Source organism: Myxine glutinosa, chromosome 9 (genome assembly GCF_964187855.1).
Source record: "Myxine glutinosa chromosome 9, kmMyxGlut1.1, whole genome shotgun sequence".
In the NCBI taxonomy this organism is placed as follows: Eukaryota; Metazoa; Chordata; class Myxini; order Myxiniformes; family Myxinidae; genus Myxine; species Myxine glutinosa.
The window spans coordinates 79415416-79439359 of record NC_136269.1 but is presented as its reverse complement, the minus strand read 5'-3'; the positions used below and the strand labels follow the sequence as shown (position 1 = coordinate 79439359).

The 23944-nt window shown below is 45.4% G+C and overlaps 1 protein-coding gene across 4 annotated transcripts in view; it reads right to left on the bottom strand.

The window, feature by feature from the left end:
- Positions 1-23344, bottom strand: part of LOC137435293 (uncharacterized) — an 89186-nt gene extending 65842 nt beyond the window's left edge. The window contains exons 1-4 of one of the 4 annotated variants that reach the window (XM_078784454.1): positions 22829-23344; positions 22335-22527; positions 8361-10517; positions 8176-8274 (exon numbers count right to left, since the gene is read on the bottom strand). In XM_078784454.1, the coding sequence (XP_078640580.1) occupies positions 8176-8274; positions 8361-10517; positions 22335-22527; positions 22829-22908 (2529 nt within the window). In that variant the 5' untranslated portion in view covers positions 22909-23344. Of the gene's footprint in view, positions 1-8175; positions 8275-8360; positions 10518-15629; positions 16773-22334; positions 22528-22828 lie in introns of those variants that run through there. The other 3 variants (XM_078784453.1, XM_078784455.1, XM_078784452.1) reach the window with 3 other exon arrangements.
- Between the last annotated feature and the right edge of the window lie 600 nt (positions 23345-23944).

Here is a 23944-nt window from a genome sequence, read left to right as displayed (position 1 = left end):
TCACCTTCACTCCTTCATTCCTCTTTTCTCCCGCCTCTGGAACAAACTCCCTCACTCTCTTCAATCCCACTCCACCCTCCAGGTCTTTAAAACAGCTGTTCACCACCATCTCTTATCCTCCCCCATCCAAAACCTTGATCTTTTCTACCCCCGCTAATTTCGGTCCCCTTGTGTTTTATACCTCTCCCCCCCCCCTCCCCCTCCCACGCCTCCTGCCCCCAAGCCCTCTCCCTCCCACACTTCTCCCTGCTCTCAAATGTTGTGGTTGTGTGCTTCCCCTTCTCTCCCCATCTTGTCTTCCGCTCCCTCTTTTTGTATATTTTGTTTGTCTGGTTTGTTTTGTTTGTTTGTTTGTGAAATAAATGTTAGCTCTTTCACGAGCCTCGATTCAGTATACAAAAAAAAAAAAAAAAAAAAAAAAAAAAAAAAAAAAAACTTGGCAGAATGAGAACAATTTTTAAGTGAAGAATGGGCAAATATTTCACCATCTCTGTGTAAAGCTGGAGGAGGACGACCCATGAAGACTGAATACTGTTACGTTTGTAGGGGGTAGGCAATACCTTAGTCCAGGTAGAATTGCATAGGTAATAGGCTCTGACTGTTGTGGAGAAGAAGAAACCTTGATGCATCAGAAGTAGGGATCTGGTAAACCGTATGTCGTGGAAGAGCGTGTCTTCGCTCCAATCACGAGGGGTAGGGTATGTTAATTAGCGAGGGATTATGGGTAATTCATCTCCTGTATGTAATGTCCTCTGTTATTTTTCCTCTGTTCCTTATGACACCAGCAGCACACACACAGAAAGAAATCGCCCATTTATGACACTAAATAAAAAACCAACTGGAAGCAGGACATTGAGCACTACCGCGGATAACATCGACTTGGGGAGCACACAGGCGCAAAAGGTCCGTGAGACCACACCCCGAAGAGCAGTGATTGGTCCTGGATTTGATTCGCGCAAGGACTGGTAAGGTGGGACTCACTGATAGGAGCGGACATGCAGACATGGTGGGATGACGTCAGAGCCCCGAGTATAAGGGAACGCTCTGCCGACACTTTCTTCTTCTCGTTCTGGATCCAATAGCGAACGGTCACTTATTGCCTCGTGAGTTGGGACATTGGCCCTGTGCAGTCACATTTTCTCGTCTTGCGTCAGGAAAATGATCGTGTGCAGTCGGCATTTTAGATCCCCGACTTTGGATTTTCGACAGACATGACGAAAGGCGGTCGCGGCTCGAATAACATGTTTATTTGTCTCGCCAGAGGAGAGGGTATTGCATTCGAGTCCGTTTGTCTGTTTGTTTGTTTGCCCGCACAGAATAAATATGATTTTCTCTGCAACCGCTGGTCCGAATGACCAGACATTTTCACCACAGGTGCAACTCCACATGCAGAATTTTTTTATGATAATTATGACGTCATAGGTCACGTGGTTCAGCCGCCATCTTGGTAAAATCGAAAAAATTTACACCTCTATATCTCGGAAAGCACTCAATAGAAAAAATTGAAACATGGCTCATTGTAAAGAACTCTCCATGAGGAATAAAATATGTTAATGATGATGTCATAGGTGCCTCCATTATGACGTCATAATTCGACAAGTACAAAACTTCATCGATCAAGATGAAATTTCGTGAGCATAATCTCGGAATAAATTAGTTTAGAAAAAAGGTAATGATGACATCAGTCACGTGCTTCGGCCGCCATATTTGTTTAAACACAAAAGCCTTAAAAACCACTGAAAATACATCATGGCGAGGGTTTGCAATCTCTGATTGCTCCTTCTTGTTTTCAGTTATTTTTCCCATTGTTTTTATTTGAGTCTGAGTGGGAGCGCACCACTTAGGAATGTTATTTTGCCATGTTTTATTCTGTTACTGGTTTTTTTTTAACAAAGCCGGTATTTTTTTGTACATTTTAATTCCGTGTCGGTTTGAGTAATTTATCCAGGTGAGAAGAAGTCGGGTGGAAGCCGCCCAGGTGAGTTTGTCATCCTCCTTTTCCTCACGTGTAAAGAATACCGCCACTTCTGGATTGAACGCCTTGGAATAAAGCTCGTTTGGTCATCCGTGTCGCCCTGCGGTGTTCACTACAGGGTAGTCACACGACAATACTTTTTGCAACCAGTGAATTTTGATTTTATACATGTTTTTTGCAGGTATTCCTGACATGTAACCTCCTTCAACTACAACAACGTTTAGTTTAATCTCTCTAATTATGAATAAAAAAGTTAATTTGAAAAAAAATTGTTTCTACATAATTTGTAATTCATGTAACTGACATTGGAAGGGAGGAGGGAATAATTTTTCAGGCACTTTCCAGAAATCTGAATTCCACAAAAGCTTTTCAGTTAATGAAAACTGAATGGGAATCGATACATCTGTCCCAATAATTAATGAGAGTTTCATAAACATAAATAGTCTGTGATTATGCACCTCAAAATATGACACAAGCTGTGCCATACCCACAGATGTATGGTGACCTTGCAATAAGGAATTGCGGCTCGTTTAGGTTATAATACAGTATAGTCTTTCGTGTACAAGAACAAGAAAGAACCATCTTTAGAGGCCATTTTTCCCTGCAAAGCAGGGGTTGGCCTTTTTCGGGCACCATGGTCCCCCTTTTTGAAGCAATGTTTTATGGCCGGATGCCCTTCCTGCCACCAACCCTGTTAGTCGACTCTTGCGACACACAGGGAATTACCAGTGAACTGGTACTCAATTTGCCGACCTCGGAAGGATGACAGGCTGAGTCAACCCCCCTGGCGTTAATTCAGCGATTGACCAGGATTCGAACCCAGGATCCTAGGATCCCAAGCCGGCACCCTAACCACTAAGCCAACACCAGGCTATAGTCTTTAGTGTACCAAACCCCACCGTTTAGAGGCCATTTTTCCCCGCAAAGCGGGGGTTGGCCTTTTTCGGGGACCGTGGTTGTTGTTGTTTTTTTGGTCCCCTTTTTGAAGCAATGTTTTACGGCCGGATGCCCTTCCTGCCGCCAACCCTGTTTGTCGCCTTTTTACGACACACAGGGAATTACCAGTGAACTGGTACTCAACAGTGTACATTATTATTAAATTCCAAAAAGTCTTGAGATGTCTCATATAGGTTTTTTTTTTTTTTTTTTTTTTTTTTTTTGTATACAAGATCGAGGCTCGTGAAAGAGCGAACATTAATCACACAGAAAGACAAACAGACACATAAAACAAATAACATCGGGAGCGGTAGACAAGATGGGGAGAGAGGGGGAAGGACACAAACACAACATTTGAGAGCAGGGACCGAGAGACATGGAGACATCGAGAGATCTGTGGGAGGGAGAGGGCTTTGGGGGGGAGGCATGTGGAGGGGGGGAGGCATGTGAAGGGGGGGAGGCATGTGAAGGGGGGGGGGGGGAGAGGTATAAACATATGGACACTGCCAGGATTTCCAGGAAATAAGTTGGAATTTCAAACAAGGTGGATCTGGGGTGAATTAGTGGGGGTAGAAAAGATCAAGGTTATGGATGGGGGAAGATAAGAGATGGTGGTGAACAGCTGTTTTAAAGACCTGGAGGGAGGAGAGGGATTGAAGGGAGTGTGGGAGTTTGTTCCACAGGCGGGAGAAAAGAGGAATGAAAGAGTGAAGGTGAGCAGAGAGCCGAGATTTCGGCAGTTTAACCATCAGAGGGTTGCTGGCAGATCTTGTGCGACCTGTAGGAATATTTGGGGGACAGAGCACAGAGAGAGCTGGGGGAGCAAGGCCGGAGAGGAGTCGGTAGAAGACAGAAAGACCACCTACCTGCCTGCGGTGAGTGAGTGAAAGGCCCTCAGAGATAGCTTCATCGCGGGAGATTCCAATGATTTTGAAAGCTTTGGATTCAACAGCGTGAAGCCGAGCCAGGTGTGAGGCAGGAGCACCAGCCCATAGGGGAGAACAGTATTCCATTGAGCTGCGGATGAAAGCCTTGTAAGTGGTGAGGAGCTCAAGTGTGCCGAGGAAGGACTTCGCACGACGGAGGATGCCCAGTCGGCGACTGGCTTTGGAGGCCAGCTTGGAAATGTGGTTTTCCCAAGAAAGATCATGGCAGATAGTGAGACCCAAAAGCTTGAGTGACAGAACTTCTTGGAGAGGATTGTTGAGAAAGTAGATGGGAGGGTTGTCCAGTCGATCTTTTCGGAGAGACATAGTAAGAGAGTGAGATTTGGCAGGATTGAAAGACATGTTCCACTTGTTTGACCAGTCTGTGATTTTGTCCAGGTCTTCAGAGAGTGAGGAGGCTGCAGACTGCCGATCTGAGGGAAGAGGAATGGAGCGGCAGAGAGTGGAGTCATCAGCAAAGAGATAGAGAGGATTTTCCAGAGAGTCAGAGAGATCATTGATAAAGACCAGAAAAAGCACAGGGCCCAGCACACTTCCTTGGGGAACTCCAGCCTGAACAGGAAGGGGAGATGAGAGAAATCCATTCAGGGCCACACGTTGACTACGACCAGAGAGGAAGTCCGCAAGCCATGCATGGAGATTTCCATGGATACCATAGCAGGAGAGTTTGGTGAGCAGAGCTGGGTGCCAGACCGTATCAAAGGCCCTTGATATGTCAAGGGAGACAGCTCTGATTTCCTGTTTGGCATTGAGGACCTCCATCCATTGTTGAGACAGCAGAAGCAGCATGTCCAGAGTAGAGTGACCTGGTCTGAAACCAAATTGATGATCAGAGATCAAGCCATTGGAGAAGAGGAAAGATTTCATATCCGAAGCAATGATGGATTCCATGACTTTGCTGATAATTGGGAGCAGGCTGATTGGTCTGTAGTTGCAAGGATCTGTTTTTGCACCTTTTTTGTGTAAAGCGGTAATGTTAGCTGATTTCCAGGATGCTGGCAGATGACCTTGAGCAAAAGATAGGATGAAAAGAACAGAGAGAGGGTGAGATGGAGCGGCAGAGCAGGATTTTAAGACCCGTGGGCTGATGCCGTCTGGTCCAGTTGCAGAATCAGAGTCGAGGTTTGACAAAAACTCCTCCACCTTGTCAGGAGAGAAGGACACAGAGTCCAGGAGCAGTTGGGTTCGACTGGGAAAGGTGGGAACAGAGAGAGATGGGTTTGGGACTAAGGATTTCGAGGCGAACACAGAGTTGAGGCATTCGGCTTTGTCACGTGCGATGTCAACTGTGTGGCCATTTGAGGTAAGGGAGGGGATGGAGGGGGAACAAACACCAGAAACGGATTTGACCAGACGCCACCAGGATTTGGAGGAAGGAGACAGGTTTGAGAGTTCATTCTTGAGTGAGGAGAGGTAGTGCTTCCTGGCACTCCTGAGGGTAGACACACACTTGTTCCGAGCTTGGTGGAAGGAACTGAGATTTCCTTCAGTTGGATTAGCCTTCCAAGAGGCAAAGGCAAGTTGTTTCAGGGCAACTGCCTCACCACAAGATTCAGTGTACCATGGACGGGAGGAAGGGTAAGACAATTGAAGGCGAGATGGGATAAATCTGTGCATGAGAGAGATCAGTTTGCTTTGGAAGAATTCCCAGGAAGAATTGATGTCAGAGGCAGTGGAGATGGGAGACCAATCCAGACGATTGATGGCTGCTTGAAGACCGTCCCAGTCGGCCTGAGTGAAATGCCAGACTCGTCGACGCTGAGGAGGCTCTCTGAGAATGGCCAGAGAGATGTCCACTTTGACAAGCACATGATCAGAAGAACCGATTGGAGCAGAAGAAGAGCAGCAGACATTAGCAGGGACGTTTGTCATAACCAAGTCTAGAAGAGAAGATACTCCATTGGCTGAGATCCGGGTCGGGAAATTGACAGATTGTGTCAATCCCAGTGAGTCACAGAAGTCCTTTGCTGAGGTGCCATGACTAGTGAGAGAGGAACCCACACCCAACCAGGTGGCATGATGACAGTTGAAGTCACCACATATGAGGAAGAGAGAGTTGGGATGAGTGGATAGAAGTTGGTCCATGTTGTCAGACATTGAAATGTAGATGGAGTCATCACTGTTTGGGGGACGGTACAGAACACATGAACAAAAGGTGGGAGCGGAGAGGAAGCCGTAACCAGAGGTACTCCTGCGGGTGAGGAGGAAAGAGAGCAGTGCAAGGAGAGTGAGGAAGAGAGTTTTTGACAAAGATAGCCACCCCACCACCAGGCCGAGGCTCAGGTCTATCATACCGGAGGAGGGAGTAACCAGGAAGAGATATTAAGGAATCAGAGACATCTTGAAGGAGGAAAGTCTCTGTTAAGCAGATCAAGTCTGGATTGTCAGAAGCAACCTGTATGGAGAGATCAGTCAGGTTTGAGCGAAGGCCCCGGATGTTTGAGGTCCATACCGTTAATGAAGAGAGAGGGGGAGCATCGGGTACAGGACAGGGGAGGGGAGGAGTAGGGTAAGATGAAGGATGAGAGGGGGAGGTAGGGAGAGCAGTTGATAGTGTTTCAGATGTTGCAGAAGAGTTCCAAGAAAGGGAAGGATGAGGAGGATGAAAGGTTTGCTGGTGAGGGGATGCGGCACAGTGAGGGGTTGTTTGAGGGGGGGCAGAGGAAAGTAGAAGGTTTGGGGGGGTGGAGGTATGAGATAGAAGGGAGACGAAGTGGGGAGGAGGCAGCTTGGAGGAGGAGGGGGGAGGAGAGAGAATTGGAGAGGAATGGTATGTGGGGAGAATTGAATGGGAGGGATTGGGGGGGAGTTTTGAAGGGCAGGAGTGAGGGGGGAGTTTAGGAGGGGAGGGGCAAGGGGGGAGTTTTGGAGGGAAGGGGAAAGGGGGGAGATCAGGAGTGGAGGGGCAAGGGGGGGGATTAGGAGGGGAGGGGCAAAGGGGAAGTTTAGGAGGGGAAGGGCAAGGGGGGAGTTCAGGAGTGGAGGGGCAAGGGGGGAGTTTAAGAGTGGAGGGGCAAGGGGGAAGTTTCGGAGTGTAGGTGCAAGGGGGGGGATTTGGATGGGAGGGGCAAGAGGGGAGTTTAGAAAGTGGATGATTAATGAAAGACGAACATTGATAACAAATTGGGTTTGTTGTGATTTTCAAGTTAGCAATCCGGTTCAGGATGATGGAGGAGGGATGGAATGAATGTGAATTTAGACCATGTAGTGAGGGAGACGTATAAGATATTGAATTTCTTTTTTTTGAAGTGGAATGAGTTGGAGAGGAAATTGAGAAAAGCCTTTTAAATAGGAAGAAAAACAGCGTGTTGTAATATACCACTGAATAAAAGGTTTCCCTTTGGTTTCGTAATATGTGAATAGGCTTTAGCTTAACGGGGTTTCCAGGTTAGGGGTTTGAGAGCTTTTACCGTTGCAATTTAACAAAGAATCGATTCGTAATCCAAACGTCTCTGACATCATTTCTTCCACACACTAAAATACACCCAATTAATGTTGGCGGGATGTGAGCAGTGGTATCCCTTATATGCAGCATTTTAGTGCCCATCCAAAGTTGCTTCGAGTCATGCAAGGGTCAACCAAGGTCAATCACAGCATGAATAGCTAGGACCAGATCAAATGGGACAGGGACATTGTTAACTCCATTATCAACCAACTATTGTTACCTCCTCTATAATATAAGCCAGTTCGGATGTTATCTCCAATAGTGGCATCGCAACTTTTCGGAGAATATTGTCGTGTCGACCCTGTACACCTCAGGGTGATGGATGGCCAAAACGAGCTCTAAACTCCGAGGCGTACAAGCAGAACCTGGCGGGATTATCTCTTTGGCGCGTGCGTGGGGGAGGACCTGAGGCCTTACCTGAACGGACGAGAATGCATTCCTCGACCCTCAAATGAATAAACGAACAAGACAGGATCCATGAAACCTGGATCCACTTTGACCCAACGTAGACCCTCTTAGACTTCGAACAAACTTTAGTCACAACACAACAAATATCATTTGTGCCAAGTTTGGTCACAATCCCTTCAGCGGTTTCGGAGAGGAAGTTGGAAGTGTTTACGGATGGACGGACTGACGCGCCATCGCATAAGCTCCCCTTAACTTCGTTCCAGATGAGCTAAAAATGTGGGAACATGAGCAATGTTTGAATGTAGAAAAGCGATAAAATATCTATCTTAAAAAGTACAAACTCCACACACCACAACAGGGGATAATGATCAAATTTCAACACGTGACGTGACCATTATTGAAATCTTTCGAATAACTTGCCAAAGTCAAGATGTCTACATCATGTGAAGAGTGCAAATTCTTACATATTTTCCCAAGAGAGATGTCTTTGATTGTTTACAAGCCATCAGGTTCCAGTCTGTATTCTCAAAGTGCAACTGTATAATCTTTTCATCTTGCTTGTTCTGCAACACATTGCAAGAGTCACTGGTGGCATTTCAATTTCTTACAAATACAGCACAAGAAAAACATTTATACAATACTTCCTTACCTCAATGAATTTTTTGCAAAACTTCAGGCCAATTTCAACCAAGATATTCTGAAGGGTTCTAGATCTTTTATCATATTTCTGAACATCTAGGAACTTCTGTTGGTGCTGTTGCATCTCTTGCACTTGATGTTGTTCCATATGTTGTAGGCTCTGTTTCGCATGATGGTGCCGCTGCTCTTGCAGGTCCAACCTCATCGGAAGCTGCTCCTGCTCCTGCGGGTCCTGCATCGTCGGCAGGTTCTTTGACTCTTGTGGGACCAGCGTCATCGGCAGTTGCTCCTGCTCTTGCCGGTCCTGCAATGTCAGCAGCGGCTCACGCTCTTGTGGGTTCAGCATCATCGGCACTGGCTGCTGCTCTTGTGGGTCGCTTGTCGTTGGCAGTGGCTTCAACTCTTGTGGGTAATCTGTCGTCGGCAGTGGCTGCCTCTCTTGTTGGTCACGCATCGTCAGCAGCGGCTCCCACGTCCTCGGCAGTGGCTCCCGCTGAAGCAGATCTCTCTTCTTCAGCAATGGATCCTGAGTCGTCGGCAGCGTCTCCTGCTCTTTCGGGTCCCACATCATCAGCAGCTGCTCCTGCTTTTGTGGGATCTGTGTCATCGGCAGCTGCTCCCATTCTTGCAGGGCCTGCATTGTCGGCAGGTGTATCTGCTCTTGTGACCAGTGCAAATGTCGATTCTGTGGCTCTTCTCGTTTTAGCTCCTTCAACCGAGGCCACTCATCCTCTTCTTGTATGTGCTGCCTTTGTTGCTGAAGCCAACACGTTCGCATTCCTTCCTGCAAAACCCCAAACGGCTCGCTTTCTTTTCTCACAACCTGCTTTTGTGGCTTCTGCAGCCACAATCTCTGAAGCTGTCCATCATGCTCAACAATTTGCTGCTTTCCCTGTGGATGCAGCTCCTGTCGTATTTGCCCCCGTTGCCACACTTCCTGATGTTGTACCATTTTCTGCTGCACTTGTTCTATGACCTGCTTTTGCAAAAGTAGCTCCGCTTCATGTGGATGTTCAAGTGCTCGCAGCTCTATCTGCGGCTCCTGGTCGTCATCATCATGTGGTGATGGTTCATGGCAGAATTCCCTCTCTTGCAGGGGTGGCCCGAGGTCCTGCTCCTGTAACATTGGCCTGTGCTGCTGCTCTTGTGGCCGCTGCACATGCTCATGTTCCTGCTCCTGCTTTTGTGGTGGCATCTCTTGCTGCGGCTCTTGCAGTGGTGGTGTATTGTATTGCTGCTCCAGCTCTTGCGGCGGTGTTGAAATGTTACGCTGCTGCTCTTGGGATCGAGACATGTGCTGCTGCTCTTGCTGTTGCAGTGGTAGCGGTGCATGTCGCTGCTCCTGTTGATTATTTTCAAGTAATTGCTCTTGCTGTTGACCCAATTCCTGTTTGTGTTCCTGCTCCAACAGCCCCTCCATATTTATTTGCTCCATTGGTTGCACTTGTTTCACATTCTCCTCCTTCAGTTGGAACTGTTGATGCTCCTGATTTTGCTGATGCAGCCCTTGTTCATGTTTTTGTTGTCCAGATGTCTGTTGCTGGTCCTTATGTTGATTAAATTCCTGCTGATGATGTTTTAATTGTTGCTCTAACCATTTCTGTTCTTCATTTAGTTGCTGCAGAAGCCACTGCTGCTCTTCATCAAGCAGATGTTGCCCCTGCTGCTGCTGATCTTCGAGGCCCTGTTGCTGTTCACGCAGATGCAGCTGTCGCTGCTGTTCTCTGAGTAGAAGCTGCCTCTGTCTTACCTGACGATGAAGCTCCGCGAAGCCCTCATGTTCCTGCAGCCGTGGCGGCTCTAAAAGGTCATTGAGCTCCCGTTGCCCTGATTGACCACCAGACTCCCGCTGTTCTGGTTGACCACCAAACTCACATTGTTCTGGTTGACCACCAGACTCCCGTTGCTCCGGTTGACCACCGGGCTCCGGTTGACCATCGGGCTCGTGCAGCTCCAGCCAGCCACTGAGCCCGAGCCGACCACTGAGCTCCAATTGCTGAGACAAGCCCCCATGTTCCTGTAGCTCTGATTGTCGCTCTTGTTTCACCATCGAGTGGTGTTTTTGTTGCTTTTGATTGTCTTTTTGTTGCATCATATGGTCAAGACCTTGCAGATCAAGACTGCAATCTTTGAGTTTAAGGCCATGCCTCCACTGATGAAATTCCATCTGGGAGATAAACAAAAACACAGCACCTTTCATCATTGTTCTATGAAAGCAGCAATTGATTTTTCAAATGGCAGTTACATTGGTTAAAAAAAATTTTTTTATATGTGTATACACATATATATATATATATATATATATATATATATATATATATATATATATATATATATATATATATATATATATATATATATATATATATATATAGGGACAATACTCTCGGCAGTATAATACACTGACTAAAGGTTTTTTTTAAACTGCATCATGGTATTTTAAATCAATTTCAATGGTTGCTAGAAGACAGGGCAGCGTGTACAATCCCGCTATCGTAACCATAAGACTTTAAACAAACAAACAAAAAAATACCTATTTTGGCCCCCCTCCCCCCCACCACCTCCCTCAGGACCCGATTTTTTAAATGCCGTGAACAAACTTTGGTACATCACAGGTGATGAAGGTTGTGGTCAAGTTTCATCAGAATTGCATATGTAGTTTCTGAGAAGAAAGCAAATACCTATTTTGTGGGGCAACCCAAACTCCCCCCTCCCCCTCCCCCTCCATAGATCCCCAAAGGGGCAGATTTTTCTTTTTAATGTCGTGAACAAACGTTGGTACATCACAGGTGGTGAAAGTTGTGGTGAAGTTTCATCGAATAAAGCAAATATCTATTTTGGGGTGTCAAACCTGGATCCACTTTGACCCCCGGTAGACCCCTTAGACCCGGAGTTTTTTTAATGCTGTGAACAAACTTTAGTCACAACACAACAAATATCATTTGTGCCAAATTTGGTCGCAATCCCATCAGCGGTTTCGGGGAAGAAGTTTCAAGTGTTTACGGACGGACTGACGGACAACGTGCCATCACATGAGCTCCCCTGAACTTCGTTCCAGGTGAGCTAAAAAGTAGATGGTATTCATAGAATGTATTGTCATGGACCCGCAAGGCTAACCCCCGCTCTAGCAGGGAAAATGGCCTTTAAGAAAAAGGGAATTCATAGAATGTAGAAGATGTATTTTGTAATATACTATCAGAGGTACCCGGTGTTGCCAGGCAACGCAGGGTCGCTTCGCTGATGGGAATATTAAGACAGGAGGGGGAGAGAGAGGAGGGGTAAGGAAGGTGGGAAGGGGAGAGGGGTGGGTGGGAAAGGGTAAGGGAGAGGAGGAGGAGGAGGAGGAGATGAAGGGAGGATTGGGAAAGGGGTGGAGGAGAGGAGAGAGAGAAGAGGAGGGAGAGGAGAGGGGCAAATGGGAGGGGAGGAGGAGAGAGAGAAAGGGTTGGGTGGGAGAGAGAGAGAGAGGGGAAAATGGTGAGGTGAGGCGATTCTGGTGGGAAAGGGGTTCTTACAGGTCTCCGAGGTCTTAAAGGGTTATCGAGATCTTCAGGGTCTTCATTGTCTTCAAGGATCTTCACGGGTCTTATGGATATTTGGGGTATTCAGGGTTTTAAACAGTCTCACTTTAAGGTCTTTGGGGTGTTCGTGGGTCGTAGGAGGTCTAACCTATCAAACATGTACAAAAAAGCATGTGAGGGAGTGTTTTAGGGGTCGATAAAGGCTGAGGTGATGGATCAAAAAAAATACCTTAGGACAATCCCCGGGTGAGACTTGGTCTGTGTGTCAAATTTGGTGGTTGTTGGCGCTGGCGACAGAGGAGTGCAGTATTGAAGGTATATCTTGTGAAAAATGCCAGGGGCATAGAAAAAGCCCCATTATATGGTACTAGCAAAAGTACCTGTCCCCCGTGACGGGAAAAGCTAGACATGGTGGTGGAAGGAATAATCACAGAAGATGACACTCAGGCAATTGTCGGGGGAAATTCAATCCATCCTGTAGTGCTCAACCTCACTAAAGATGGCACGATTCAAACCAACTGCAACAGTGCGGAAGTATACCCCATCATTTTTCCCGGGGGTTTCCCTACGGCTGAAGGAGCTACGAACCCCGCTTAAACCTGGCCAGTACAACCTTCTACCTCTGTGATAAATTTGATCCAAATCCATGCAGAGGTGTATGAGAGTATATTTAACACAGGCAGACAGACAAACAGATCGACATTTATAGTTATACTATTACTAGCAAAAGTGCCCGGCGTTGCCGGGTAACAATGAGTCGCCTCCTGATGGAAATATGAAGAGAGGGGGGAGGAAAGGAGGGAGGGAGAGGGGAGGAGGAGAGGATGAAGGGGGAGGAGAAGGAAGGGGAGGGGAGGAGAGAGAGGGGAGGGTTAGTATATCGTACAAAAATGTTAGGCAATAAAAAAATGGTTAAGTAAAAACAAAAAGGGAGCTCTGTCTACTGTAACACCATGGCTTGCAAAAGCAGCCTGAATAGCATTCACCAAGTGGTGGTTAATCATATTCAAAAAGGGTGTTATAACTTATAACACATCCATACTTCCACGGCCTTGTGACTAATTAAGAGCCCTCGTGAAGCGGCTTAAGCACCCCAGCAAACACTCCAACAAAATGGGTGATAAGGAACGGCTGGCTTGGCAGGCAATATCAAGCAGATTGTTTCTGGTTGAAATGGCTGAAGAATTTTAAAAACAGATTGCAGGTACAGTGGGGAGTGACACCCTATCCCATGGAAGTATGAATAAAGTAAAAAATTATTATTAAGTTAAATATTTTTAAAAACTAACCCCAGAATGAGAATAACATCCTCGCTTAAATAAATGCATGTGTACACTTAGTTATAAATATCGCTAGAAATGGTAAATTTTCAGATGTCACTCCAAATTTGGACATTTAATTAGTCTACAGCATCCAATCCTCATATCCGAATCCAGATTTTGATGATATGCTTCAATTATGTAATGATTATTATTAAGTACTAGGGCATGCCCGTACTATATCTATATCTAAAATTATATCCCCCCCTCTATTTACATGAAATGGTTTGGTCCATGAAATGTTTTGGTCCATTCGCAACGCCAAAGCGAACGGCGAACGCTTTACATGAAATGGTTTGGTTCATGAAATGTTTTGGTCCATTCGCAACGCCAAAGCGAACGGCGAACGGCTTGCGAGTACAGTGACAATCCCCCCGGGGTTTTAATTAGTTTTAAAATGGAGCTTGGCAACCGCTGGCGTTCTTTAGCCGGCAGCTTCGCCCGCCCGAACGCCGTTACAGTACCTTCGACCGCGAGTTGCTCGGACTTCACTTGGCGGTCAGGCACTTCCGCCATCTGCTCGTGCGAGTACAGTGACAATCCCCCCCCCCCCCCCCCCTCTATTTACATGAAATGGTTTTTATTAGTTTTAAAACATAGTTTAACGCCAACATAGCGCCAACATAGTTTGCAAACGTGAAATAAATGAATACGCTCTCAAATGTGCCATCCGAGGCAGAGTGTGTCCGCCACGTTCGGCACACGCGATAGTTCGCTGCTCTCTGATTGGTTGAATCGTTTTTTGGACATAGCTCGGTAAGTAATTGTCCGATTAATATGAAACCTTGAAAAGGCACATCCTCGGGTCCCCAGCAATATACCTGGCAAGTTTAAAGTATATCGGACCCGTGGTTGTCGAGAAACAGCGGTCACAGACAAACAAACGTACAAACGTACAAACAAACACACAGAGATTACTGGAATTATAGATAGATTAAAAAAACAAAAACAAAAAAACAATGAGAATCACAGCCTCACTTAAATCTAGCTATCTATGTATGTATCATATTATCTATCTATATCCCTATTTGTGAACGTCTTTGTTCGGTTGTGCCTCATGGACAGCCTAAGGAAGTGACTTAGAGAGGACAGAGGGGGTGAATGGGGAGGTAACTTTTCACGACAAAAAACATGGGCGCATCAGATTTCGACTAGGGGCGTGCCCAAGGGGTGTGGCTTCCTCTGACTATAAAAAGCCCACTACAAATAAATACAAGATCAAAACTAAATTGCGTGACTGACTATTTTTCGAGCAACACCATGTAACTCTGCTAGTAAATGCATATACACACTTAGTTGTAAATTTTGTCAGATTTCACTCCAGATTTGGACATTTATTTAGTCTACAGCATCCAATCCACCTGGTGTTGGTGTAGCGGCTAGGGTGCCAGCTTAGGATCCTAGGATCCTGGGTTCGAATCCTGGTCGATCGCTGAATTAACGCCAGGGGTGTTGACTCAGCCTGTCATCCTTCCGAGGTCGGCTAATTGAGTACCAGTTCACTGGTAATTCCCTGTGTGTCGTAAAAAGGCGACAAACGGGGTTGGCGGCAGGAAGGGCATCCGGCCGTAAAACATTGCTTCAAAAAGGGGACCAACAAAAACAACAACCACGGTGCCCGAAAAAGGCCAACCCTCGCTTTGCGGGGAAAAATGGCCTCTAAAGGTGGGTTTTTTTATTTTTTATCCAATCCTCATATCCGAATCCAGATTTTGATGATGTGCTTCAATTATGTAATGATAATTGATCATGTTTCCAAGGCAAGGAACGTTTGAGTAGGCTGAAACAAAATGCGGCTTAAGAACCCAGAGAGGTGCAGGAAGCCTGACCAAGATGGCGGGCCACCACATTGGCAAGCCTTTTTCGGGTTTTTTTTTTTTTTTTCTTTCTTATGAGCACCTCATTAATCATCTTCAAAAAGGGCGTTATAACACACTCAAACACAGTTGTCATCATTGCAATCTGTTGGAGGTCCAGGTGTATGCATGCAAAGTTCGGGGCCGCTCGGTTTCATGGTTTTGGAGTTGTAGTTATAGAGGAGACAGACGGACGGATGGACACTGCCTTTTATTATCAACTAGGGCGTGCCCGCACGTACGTGCAAAAAAACATGCGTGCAAACAACAACAACAAAAAAAAACTTTGAAACCACGTGGCAGTAACGACCACAGAACCCCCCCCCCCCCCCCTCTATTTACATGAAATGGTTTGGTCCATTCGCAAAGCCAAAGCGAACGGCTTGCGAGTACGGTGACCATACCTTGGGAACCACTTGTCCGATTAATTTCAAACCTTGAAAAGGCACATCCTCGGGTCCCCAGCAATATACCTGGCAAGTTTCAAGTATATCGGACCGGTAGTTGTCGAGAAACAGCGGTCGCATACAGACAGACACACAGAGATTACTGGAATTATAGATAGACTAGTGCGTGCCCGTACGTTTGCTCTCATCCATTCATCCGTTTGTTCTGCACGACGCCTTGCCTCGCGTTCAGTGTTGTCTGCCAAGCGAGCAGCTCGTGCTTCATCTGTTTCAGCTGCACGACGCCTTGCCTCGCACGTAGCGTCGCGTGTCAAGCGAGCAGCTCGTGCTTCATCCGTTTCGTTTGCACGACGCCGTGCCTCGCGTTTAGTGTTGTCTGCCAAGCGAGCAGCTCGTGCTTCATCCGTTTCGTCTGCACGACGCCTTGCCATGCGCGTAGCGTCGCGTGTCAGGCGAGCAGCTCGTGCCTCCTCAGATTCCATAGCGCGAGCACGACGCGCAGTTTCCCTCCTTCGCTCTCGTAAACGACGAATGGATTGGGGCATCGTGTTTAACTCCAATCAATCTATAATATAGACAGTAAGTATATAGACAGTAAGTATAAGGCAGATACGACAGTATAGATACAATCGAGACAGTAAGTCGTCACTATCCATAAGTTAAGTCCTCACTGTCCGGAAGGTCGCATATCGGTTACGATTAATCGCAAATTAGTTTTATTGGCCAATTATTCTATTAGCGCCAACATATTTTGCCTTTTTGCTACTCCATCGCAAGGAGAAGCACAAAGAGAAAAGAAAGAAAAATAAAACAAAAACCTTTCAAACCCCGAGGCAGAAACAACAAACACACAGGCGGTTCCTTCGCTCTAGCGTGACCGTGCGTGCAAAAAAAAAAACTTTAAATAAAAATAAACTTTAAAAAAACTTTTTTTTTAAACTTTCACCGTTGCTTCGGTCTTCGCTCTACCTTGAAAAGGCACATCCTCAGGTCCCCAGCAATATATCTGGCAAGTTTCGATTAGATCAGACCAGTGGTTGTCGAGAAACAGCGGTCACAGACACACAGAGATTACTGGAATTATAGAGACTAGGGCATGCCCGTACGTGGGTGCCCGTTCCTTGCCAAAAAAAAAAAAAAACGCTACCCGTACGCTCTACCCCGCCCGTACGCCCGTACGCCCGTAAACAAAAAAAACAACGCTCTTCGCTTCCGCCCTTCGCTCTGACTGAATTGGGAGAAATAATGCGCATAAGAAATCGAGAAATTATTATTTTCTCCGGAAGAAATCGAATTACGAACCGTAATGGCGCACGCGCTCGGCTCGGCTCGCTCTCACATCGGCCACGCCTACGCAACAACGCGTTCTGTGATTGGCTGCCGGAAGTGCAGTCTTCACTGTCCGGAAGGTCGCATATCGCAGTTACGATGAATCGCAAATTAGTTTTAATTAGTTTTAAAACATAGTTGAACGCCAACATAGTTTGCCAACGTGAAATAAATGAATACGCTCTCAAATGTGCCGTCCGAGGCAGAGTCTGTTCGCCACGTTCGGCACACGTGATAGCTCGCTGCTCTCTGATTGGTTGAATCGTTTTTTGGACAAAGCTCGGTAACTACTTCTCCGATTAATATGAAACCTTGAAAAGGCACATCCTCGGGTCCCCAGCAATATACCTGGCAAGTTTAAAGTATATCGGACCGGTAGTTGTCGAGAAACAGCGGTCACAGACAAACATACATACATACATACATACATACATACATACATACACACAGAGATTACTGGAATTATAGATAGATGATGTGCCATGTGGCAAACTATTGAAAAGAAGGGACATTCTTGGGAAAAATGCCAAATGCATAGAAAAGGCCCCTTTATATGGTATGCGCCATGTGGCAAAGTATAGAAAAGAAGGGACATTCCTTTGCTTGTAGAAAATGCCAAACATGAAGGAACATTTATTAAAAAGTCTCATGTGCATGCTGGACTACCCTTGTGTTCTTTGGAGAAACCAAGTAATGCTCTAGAAAAGTTCATATAAAGGGGCGCCCTACATATGTAGGTGAAACCCATCAGTGCATAAAGTTTTCTGTGTACCTTGAAAACTAAAACAGCTAAGATAATGTACATGTGTGTGAAATCGAATTTGTTTAAAAAAAAGTTAATAAAGTTTGCATATACTATGTACCAACCAATTGCAGACATGTTGTGTGCGATGTATTCTTCAGGATAAGCGTTGGACAAGTGCGATGTGTGTACACATTATAGGCAACAATTGGATTAGATGAAATAATTGTACACATGCGCAGTACAGCCTATTTTACCAGTCTCTTTTGTACCATAATTGCACATTACATAAACTTGCAATGGTTGACATTGCAGACATATTGGACAAACATGATATCTGTGCATCATCTATCTATAATTCCAGTAATCTCTGTGTGTATGTGTGTGTGTCTCTGTGTGTGTGTGTGTGTGTGTGTGTGTGTGTGTGTGTGTGTGTGTGTGTGTGTGTGTGTGTTTGTCTGTGACCGCTGTTTCTCGACAACTACCGGTCCGATCTAATTGAAACTTGCCAGATATATTGCTGGGGACCCGAGGATGTGCCTTTTCAAGGTTTGAAATTAATCGGACAAGTGGTTCCCAAGGTATGGTCACCGTACTCGCAAGCCGTTCGCTTTGGCTTTGCGAATGGACCAAACCATTTCATGTAAATAGAGGGGGGGGTTCTGTGGTCGTTACTGCCACGTGGTTTCAAAGTTGCCAATTGACCAAACCATTTCATGTAAATAGAGGGGGGGGTTCTGTGGTCGTTACTGCCACGTGGTTTCAAAGTTTTTTTTTGTTGTTGTTTGCACGCATGTTTTTTTGCACGCCCGTACGGGCAAGCACGTACGTGCGGGCACGCCCTAGTCTATCTATAATTCCAGTAATCTCTGTGTGTCTGTGTGTGTGTGTGTTTGTCTGTGACCGCTGTTTCTCGACAACCACGGGTCCGATCTAATTGAAACTTGCCAGGTATATTGCTGGGGACCCGAGGATGTGCCTTTTCAAGGTTTGAAATTAATCGGACAAGTGGTTCCCAAGGTATGGCCACCGTACTCGCAAGCCGTTCGCTTTGGCTTTGCGAATGGACCAAACCATTTCATGTAAATAGAGGGGGGGGGGGGGGGGGGTTCTGTGGTCGTTGCGAATGGACCAAACCATTTCATGTAAATAGAGGGGGGGGGTTCTGTGGTCGTTACTGCCACGTGGTTTCAAAGTTTTTTTTTGTTGTTGTTGTTTGCACGCATGTTTTTTTGCACGCACGGGCAAGCACGTACGTGCGGGCACGCCCTAGTGAATACTGATGATAATTAGAGATGATGGATGAATTGTATATGCACACCTACTTCAGCAATAGAATAGAAAACTAATATTATGTACGGCATTCTAATTTTTTACAGAAAAATGAAGGACCGCGAAGAGGTCCCTTGGAAAACAAGAGACTAACGGCATTGAAAATACTAGGGCGTGCCTGTACTATATATATATCTAAAATTATATCCCCCCCCCCCCTCTATTTACATGAAATGGTTTGGTCCATTCGCAAAGCCAAAGCGAACGACCACAGAACCCCCCCCCCCCCCCTCTATTTACATGAAATGGTTTGGTCTATTCGCAAAGCCAAAGCGAACGGCTTGCGAGTACGGTGACCATACCTTGGGAACCACTTGTCCGATTAATTTCAAACCTTGAAAAGGCACATCCTCGGGTCCCCAGCAATATACCTGGCAAGTTTCAAGTATATCGGACCCGTGGTTGTCGAGAAACAGCGGTCACAGACAAACACACAGACACACACACACAGAGATTACTGGAATTATAGATAGATATTTACTTCTTCATGTAGCTGTATGAATCAAATTGGTGCCCCTTTATATGAACTTTTCTAGAGCATTACTGGTGACTTGCTGGTGAAGAGGTTGGAGGTGCAAGATGAAATAGCATTGGGATTTGTGGATCTGGAGAAGGCCTACGACACTGTCCCGAGAGAGATGGCGATGGGAACAGTGAGATGGATGGGGGTGCCAGAAGCAAAAGTTAGGTTGGTGGAAGGTTTGTGTAAGTGAACGAAGGAAAGAGTTTTGGTTGCTCCTGGGATGTTGAAGGAGTTCAATGTGAACATTGCTTTGAGGCAGGGAAGTGCTCAACCCACTCCTGTTTATCATGATGGAGCTGGTAAGATATGCTGGGGAGGATATTGTATGTGGACAATCAGGTTGTTGTGGTAGAGAGTGGGTGGGAGATGCAGGAAGTACTGGGGGAGTGGAAGGAGGAATTTGAGAAACATGAACTGAAAATGAGCATGGATAAGATGTAGGTGATGTGGGTCAGGCAGCAGAGAAAATAAATGAATATCAGGTTAGAGGGGAAGGAGATCAGACAAGGAAATAGGTTTGAGTATCTGGGTGGAACAGTGACCAGGGATGGCGATTCAGAGGTAGAGGTGCGGATGAGGATTCAGGTGGGTGCAGTTGCATGGAGGAGGTACTAGCACACCAAAATATTTAAAGGAGATTGAAAGGAAATGTTCTGATGTCTTGTGTAACACCAGCCAACCTTTATGGTCTGGAGAAGGTGGCACTGACAGAGACAAGAACAGAGGCTGCAGGTTTGCGAGAACCACTTGGTCATGAAGATTGCAGGAGTGAAGAGGGTGGATAGAAGGAGGATAGATGAAGTGAGAGAAAAGATTGGTGTGCAGATGAGCTTGACGGGGAGATTGGTGAAATGCCGTTGACGGGGAGATTGGTGAAATGCCGGCTGAGATGGACTGGAGATTTGATGTGGATGGAGGAAGAGAGAATGGCAAAGAGAGCGGTCAGGTGGAACATGGTACAAGGCAGGAGGTTGAGGGAACAAGGTAGGAGGAAAAGAGGTGGACCACGGTTGAGATGGGAGGATTGTGTGAAGAGAGATATATACGTAAGGCAGGGAGGCTGGAGAGTGGAGAGAGTTAGCTGAAGACAGAGGGAAGTAGAGGAGGATTGTTGCCAAGGCAGGGCTGGAGCTTGTTTCCATCAGACCTCAGCCCTTATAAAGGGATGAGAACAACGAATCTATTTAAAAAAAAAAAAAGACGACCTCATTCATTCATCCACACACGCTTCCAAGTTGAGGCCCTACGTTGTGGGTTGGTTTTTTTCCCTCTCCTTTTATATCAAATTTACTAAAATAATTGCACATTTCTTATTTTTATCCGAAACCCCAACCAATAATTTTGCGGCCCCTATAGGCCTGGCTCTGACGGAAATGAAATCAATCTTCTGTAAGTAAGCTTGCTCACGCCACACAGCGCTCTCAACGAATGAGATTTTTGAGACATGGACATGCACGTAACATGCACAATTAAGTTAGCGAGCAAGCTCTAGTGATAGCGCACACATTATCGATCTCAAGAACAAACTTTCTCGGTAGCTTTAATTGTATGTTGAGTGTATTGGGATACAGGGTGTACAAAACAATGTGTTGGGATCAAACACAACACAGAATGCGTTGGAATCAGGCACTGTCCATGTCTGGAGACAGACAGCCATTTCTGGGATGATGTCAGGGACTGGATTTATTTCAGATATGGTGGTCATCTTGGAAAAAAATGTCAAAAAATTGGAAAATATCAAATGGTAAGGCACAACCTTTTTTTTTTTTTGAAAAGCCGGACGGGAAACTAATAATTGATTTTACTTGGCCTTATGTAGCTCAGATAGATTCCAATTTCACTGTCCCATAGGCTGACACCAGAAGTCTAAAGCCTGAGGCCTACAACTACTGTAGCCTTCACAAAGCCTGTGACGCCCATCAGCTCCAACCTTTCAATATATTTGATGATCCTTTTAAGTCCCTTTGGTTGTTTTACACTGAAAGGAAAACTTTTCGGGAGGGAACGGCGATTGTAAATATGACAGCTCCAAAGATGTCTTTGACTTCGCTTATCAACCAAGTGGCGGCCGTAATATTTTTCAGGATACCATTATGGGTGGAGTCAGGCAAGCTGTCCAACCAATGGGTGGAAAGAAGCGTTACACACGAACAGACAGATGAAGAATGATATTATATAGATTCCAGCCAGCCACACGACCTAAATAGCTTGATGAAGCGTGGCAAACGTTAGTACGACCAGTCCTTTTTTTGTCTTTCAATGACAAATATGTATGCAATCTCCTCTACGATGGACAACGAGCCTTGCACAGAATTTTAACCTGGGATCACATCAATAGTGGAGCAGCGTTATACAAAAAGAAAGGGCCAACTCAACAACCATAAATTAATCACATGCAATTTACTAGAACGGCACTCAGTAGAGCCTGGTTGGCCATATCACTCAATGGTGAAGAATCACTTTTAAAACATTACACTAGCTGGATCCAGATCTTCACCAAAATTGAAGATGCTTCCCTGTCACACACACATGTCCAACAAGTTTCGTCTAAATCCATCCATAACTTTTTGAGATATCCTGCTGTGTATCGTTTTTGGCCCTATCTCCCAATGGTGAAGAATCACTTTTAAAATTCTAGTAGCCGAATCCGGATCTTCACCAAAATCTAATCATTTCGTCCTTGTCACATACGCTACATGTCTGCCAAATTTCGTCCGAATACGTCCACAACTTTCAGAAATTTTGTTCACAAACAAACAAAGACAGGGGTGAAAACATAACCTCCATCCACCTTTGGTGGCGGAGGTAACAAGTGTTAAATATCTGTCCCATTACATGAAAAGAAACAACTTGAAGGAGTCTGTTAAATAAAAAAAAGGATCAGGTAAAAAGTTTTTCTCATTGCATGGCTTTATCCGCTACATTTACATGTCAAAACGAGATTAATAAAACGACCTTAAAGGAGAAGCTTGGAACTGCATCAGGCTTTAACCTCTGTCGTTCCCCGTAAGGAAAGAAATCTTCTTTGTGAAAGTGTCGCGAGCATAGGGATGCACCTGGTCCAGGAAACCACTGCTGGTCTGTGCCTCGGTCAACACTTCTCATCGCAGAAATCCATTTTTGACGAATAATTGGCTCTTTAGGAAATCTGCATACAAACAAAAATATATTAGCTTTTAATTAATGGCTTACGAGTGACTTACGTGTCACTGTATTTGCAGATCATCAATAATATAATAAAATAAAAGCACTTGTGCCATCAATGTGTCATATGATATGGTTGGTTGTGCAACTTTTTTGAATCATTGGATGTGAAGAGTGCAAAACATAACCCTGATCAGGTAGTAATAGACATATATTATATATATATATATACATATATAAATAAATATATAAATAAATAATCACGGCAGGGGAACAACTTGCTAGGATGTAAACGGTTAACTCACCTATGAAAAGTTACACCGCTTTTCACTATGTCATCGGATTGCCGCATACGGCAATCAAAGGCGCTGCACGACCGTGGCATCCACCCACACCAAACCCCACCTCCACAAACAAACCTCGTCTTGCCTCCTTAGTCAAAATGGCGACCGATAACAAATTCGCCGGGAAAAAAAACCACGTGAGTCAGAGAGAACAGAGAGCAGCGAATCCACTGTCTACAGTCAACGGAAGGAGCACATGGAGCAGTCCACTTTCCCAAAATGGGGAAGTTTCTCACAGGAAATGATCAAAGACGTCTTCGTAAACGACATCTTAAACAAACTCATCGACAAGTCCGTCGCCGACCGCTCGCCTCGGCACCACAGTTCCATCTCCCAGACTCCCACACTGTAAATGCGCGGTCCGAGGTGAAGCGCTCTGACAGAGAATAGAGATGGAACCGGTACTCGGATCGCCCTCACACCACGACTACATTTTGTACTCACCGATTCGCTGCCTGAGATCTCTCTACCTGCCCGAACGTAGCCAGAGCCAGCCAAATGACCTTCCGCACAGTGATGAAAAAAAAACCAAGAGATTAATTTATTTATTTATATAGGTCGTACTGTATATATAATATATATATATATATAAATATATATATATATAACGTACAAAAGGGAAATGAACGCGCCCAGGATATCACGTGATCCTGCGTCATTAGTATGGGCCAATCAGTGACATCTGGTGGGGACAATTTCTCCTGGGATGGGCGGAGCCTTCCGACCATCCTTTTGTCCAATGAGAATGGAAAGTCCACTTTGAGAAGTGCTCCAGAACATCAGTCTGTTGTTCGATATCCCACCTAAGTTCATCTGAGATCGTTTCTGGCGCTCGATTCTTTGAAGAACCTCCCTGAAATGGAAATAACCTGTTATGGAACTGATAATAAAAATATATCTACACCGGTATATCATTCAAGTTATCAACTCGATATAATAAGTCCAAGAACAACTCAAAACTGAGCACCAAAAAGTGTACTGATGCAAAGGTCTTTTACTGTGCAAAGATCATTTTCAGTTATTCGACAAAAGCTTGGATAAGACATTACCATGGTACATGTACAGTGAAACGTTTTT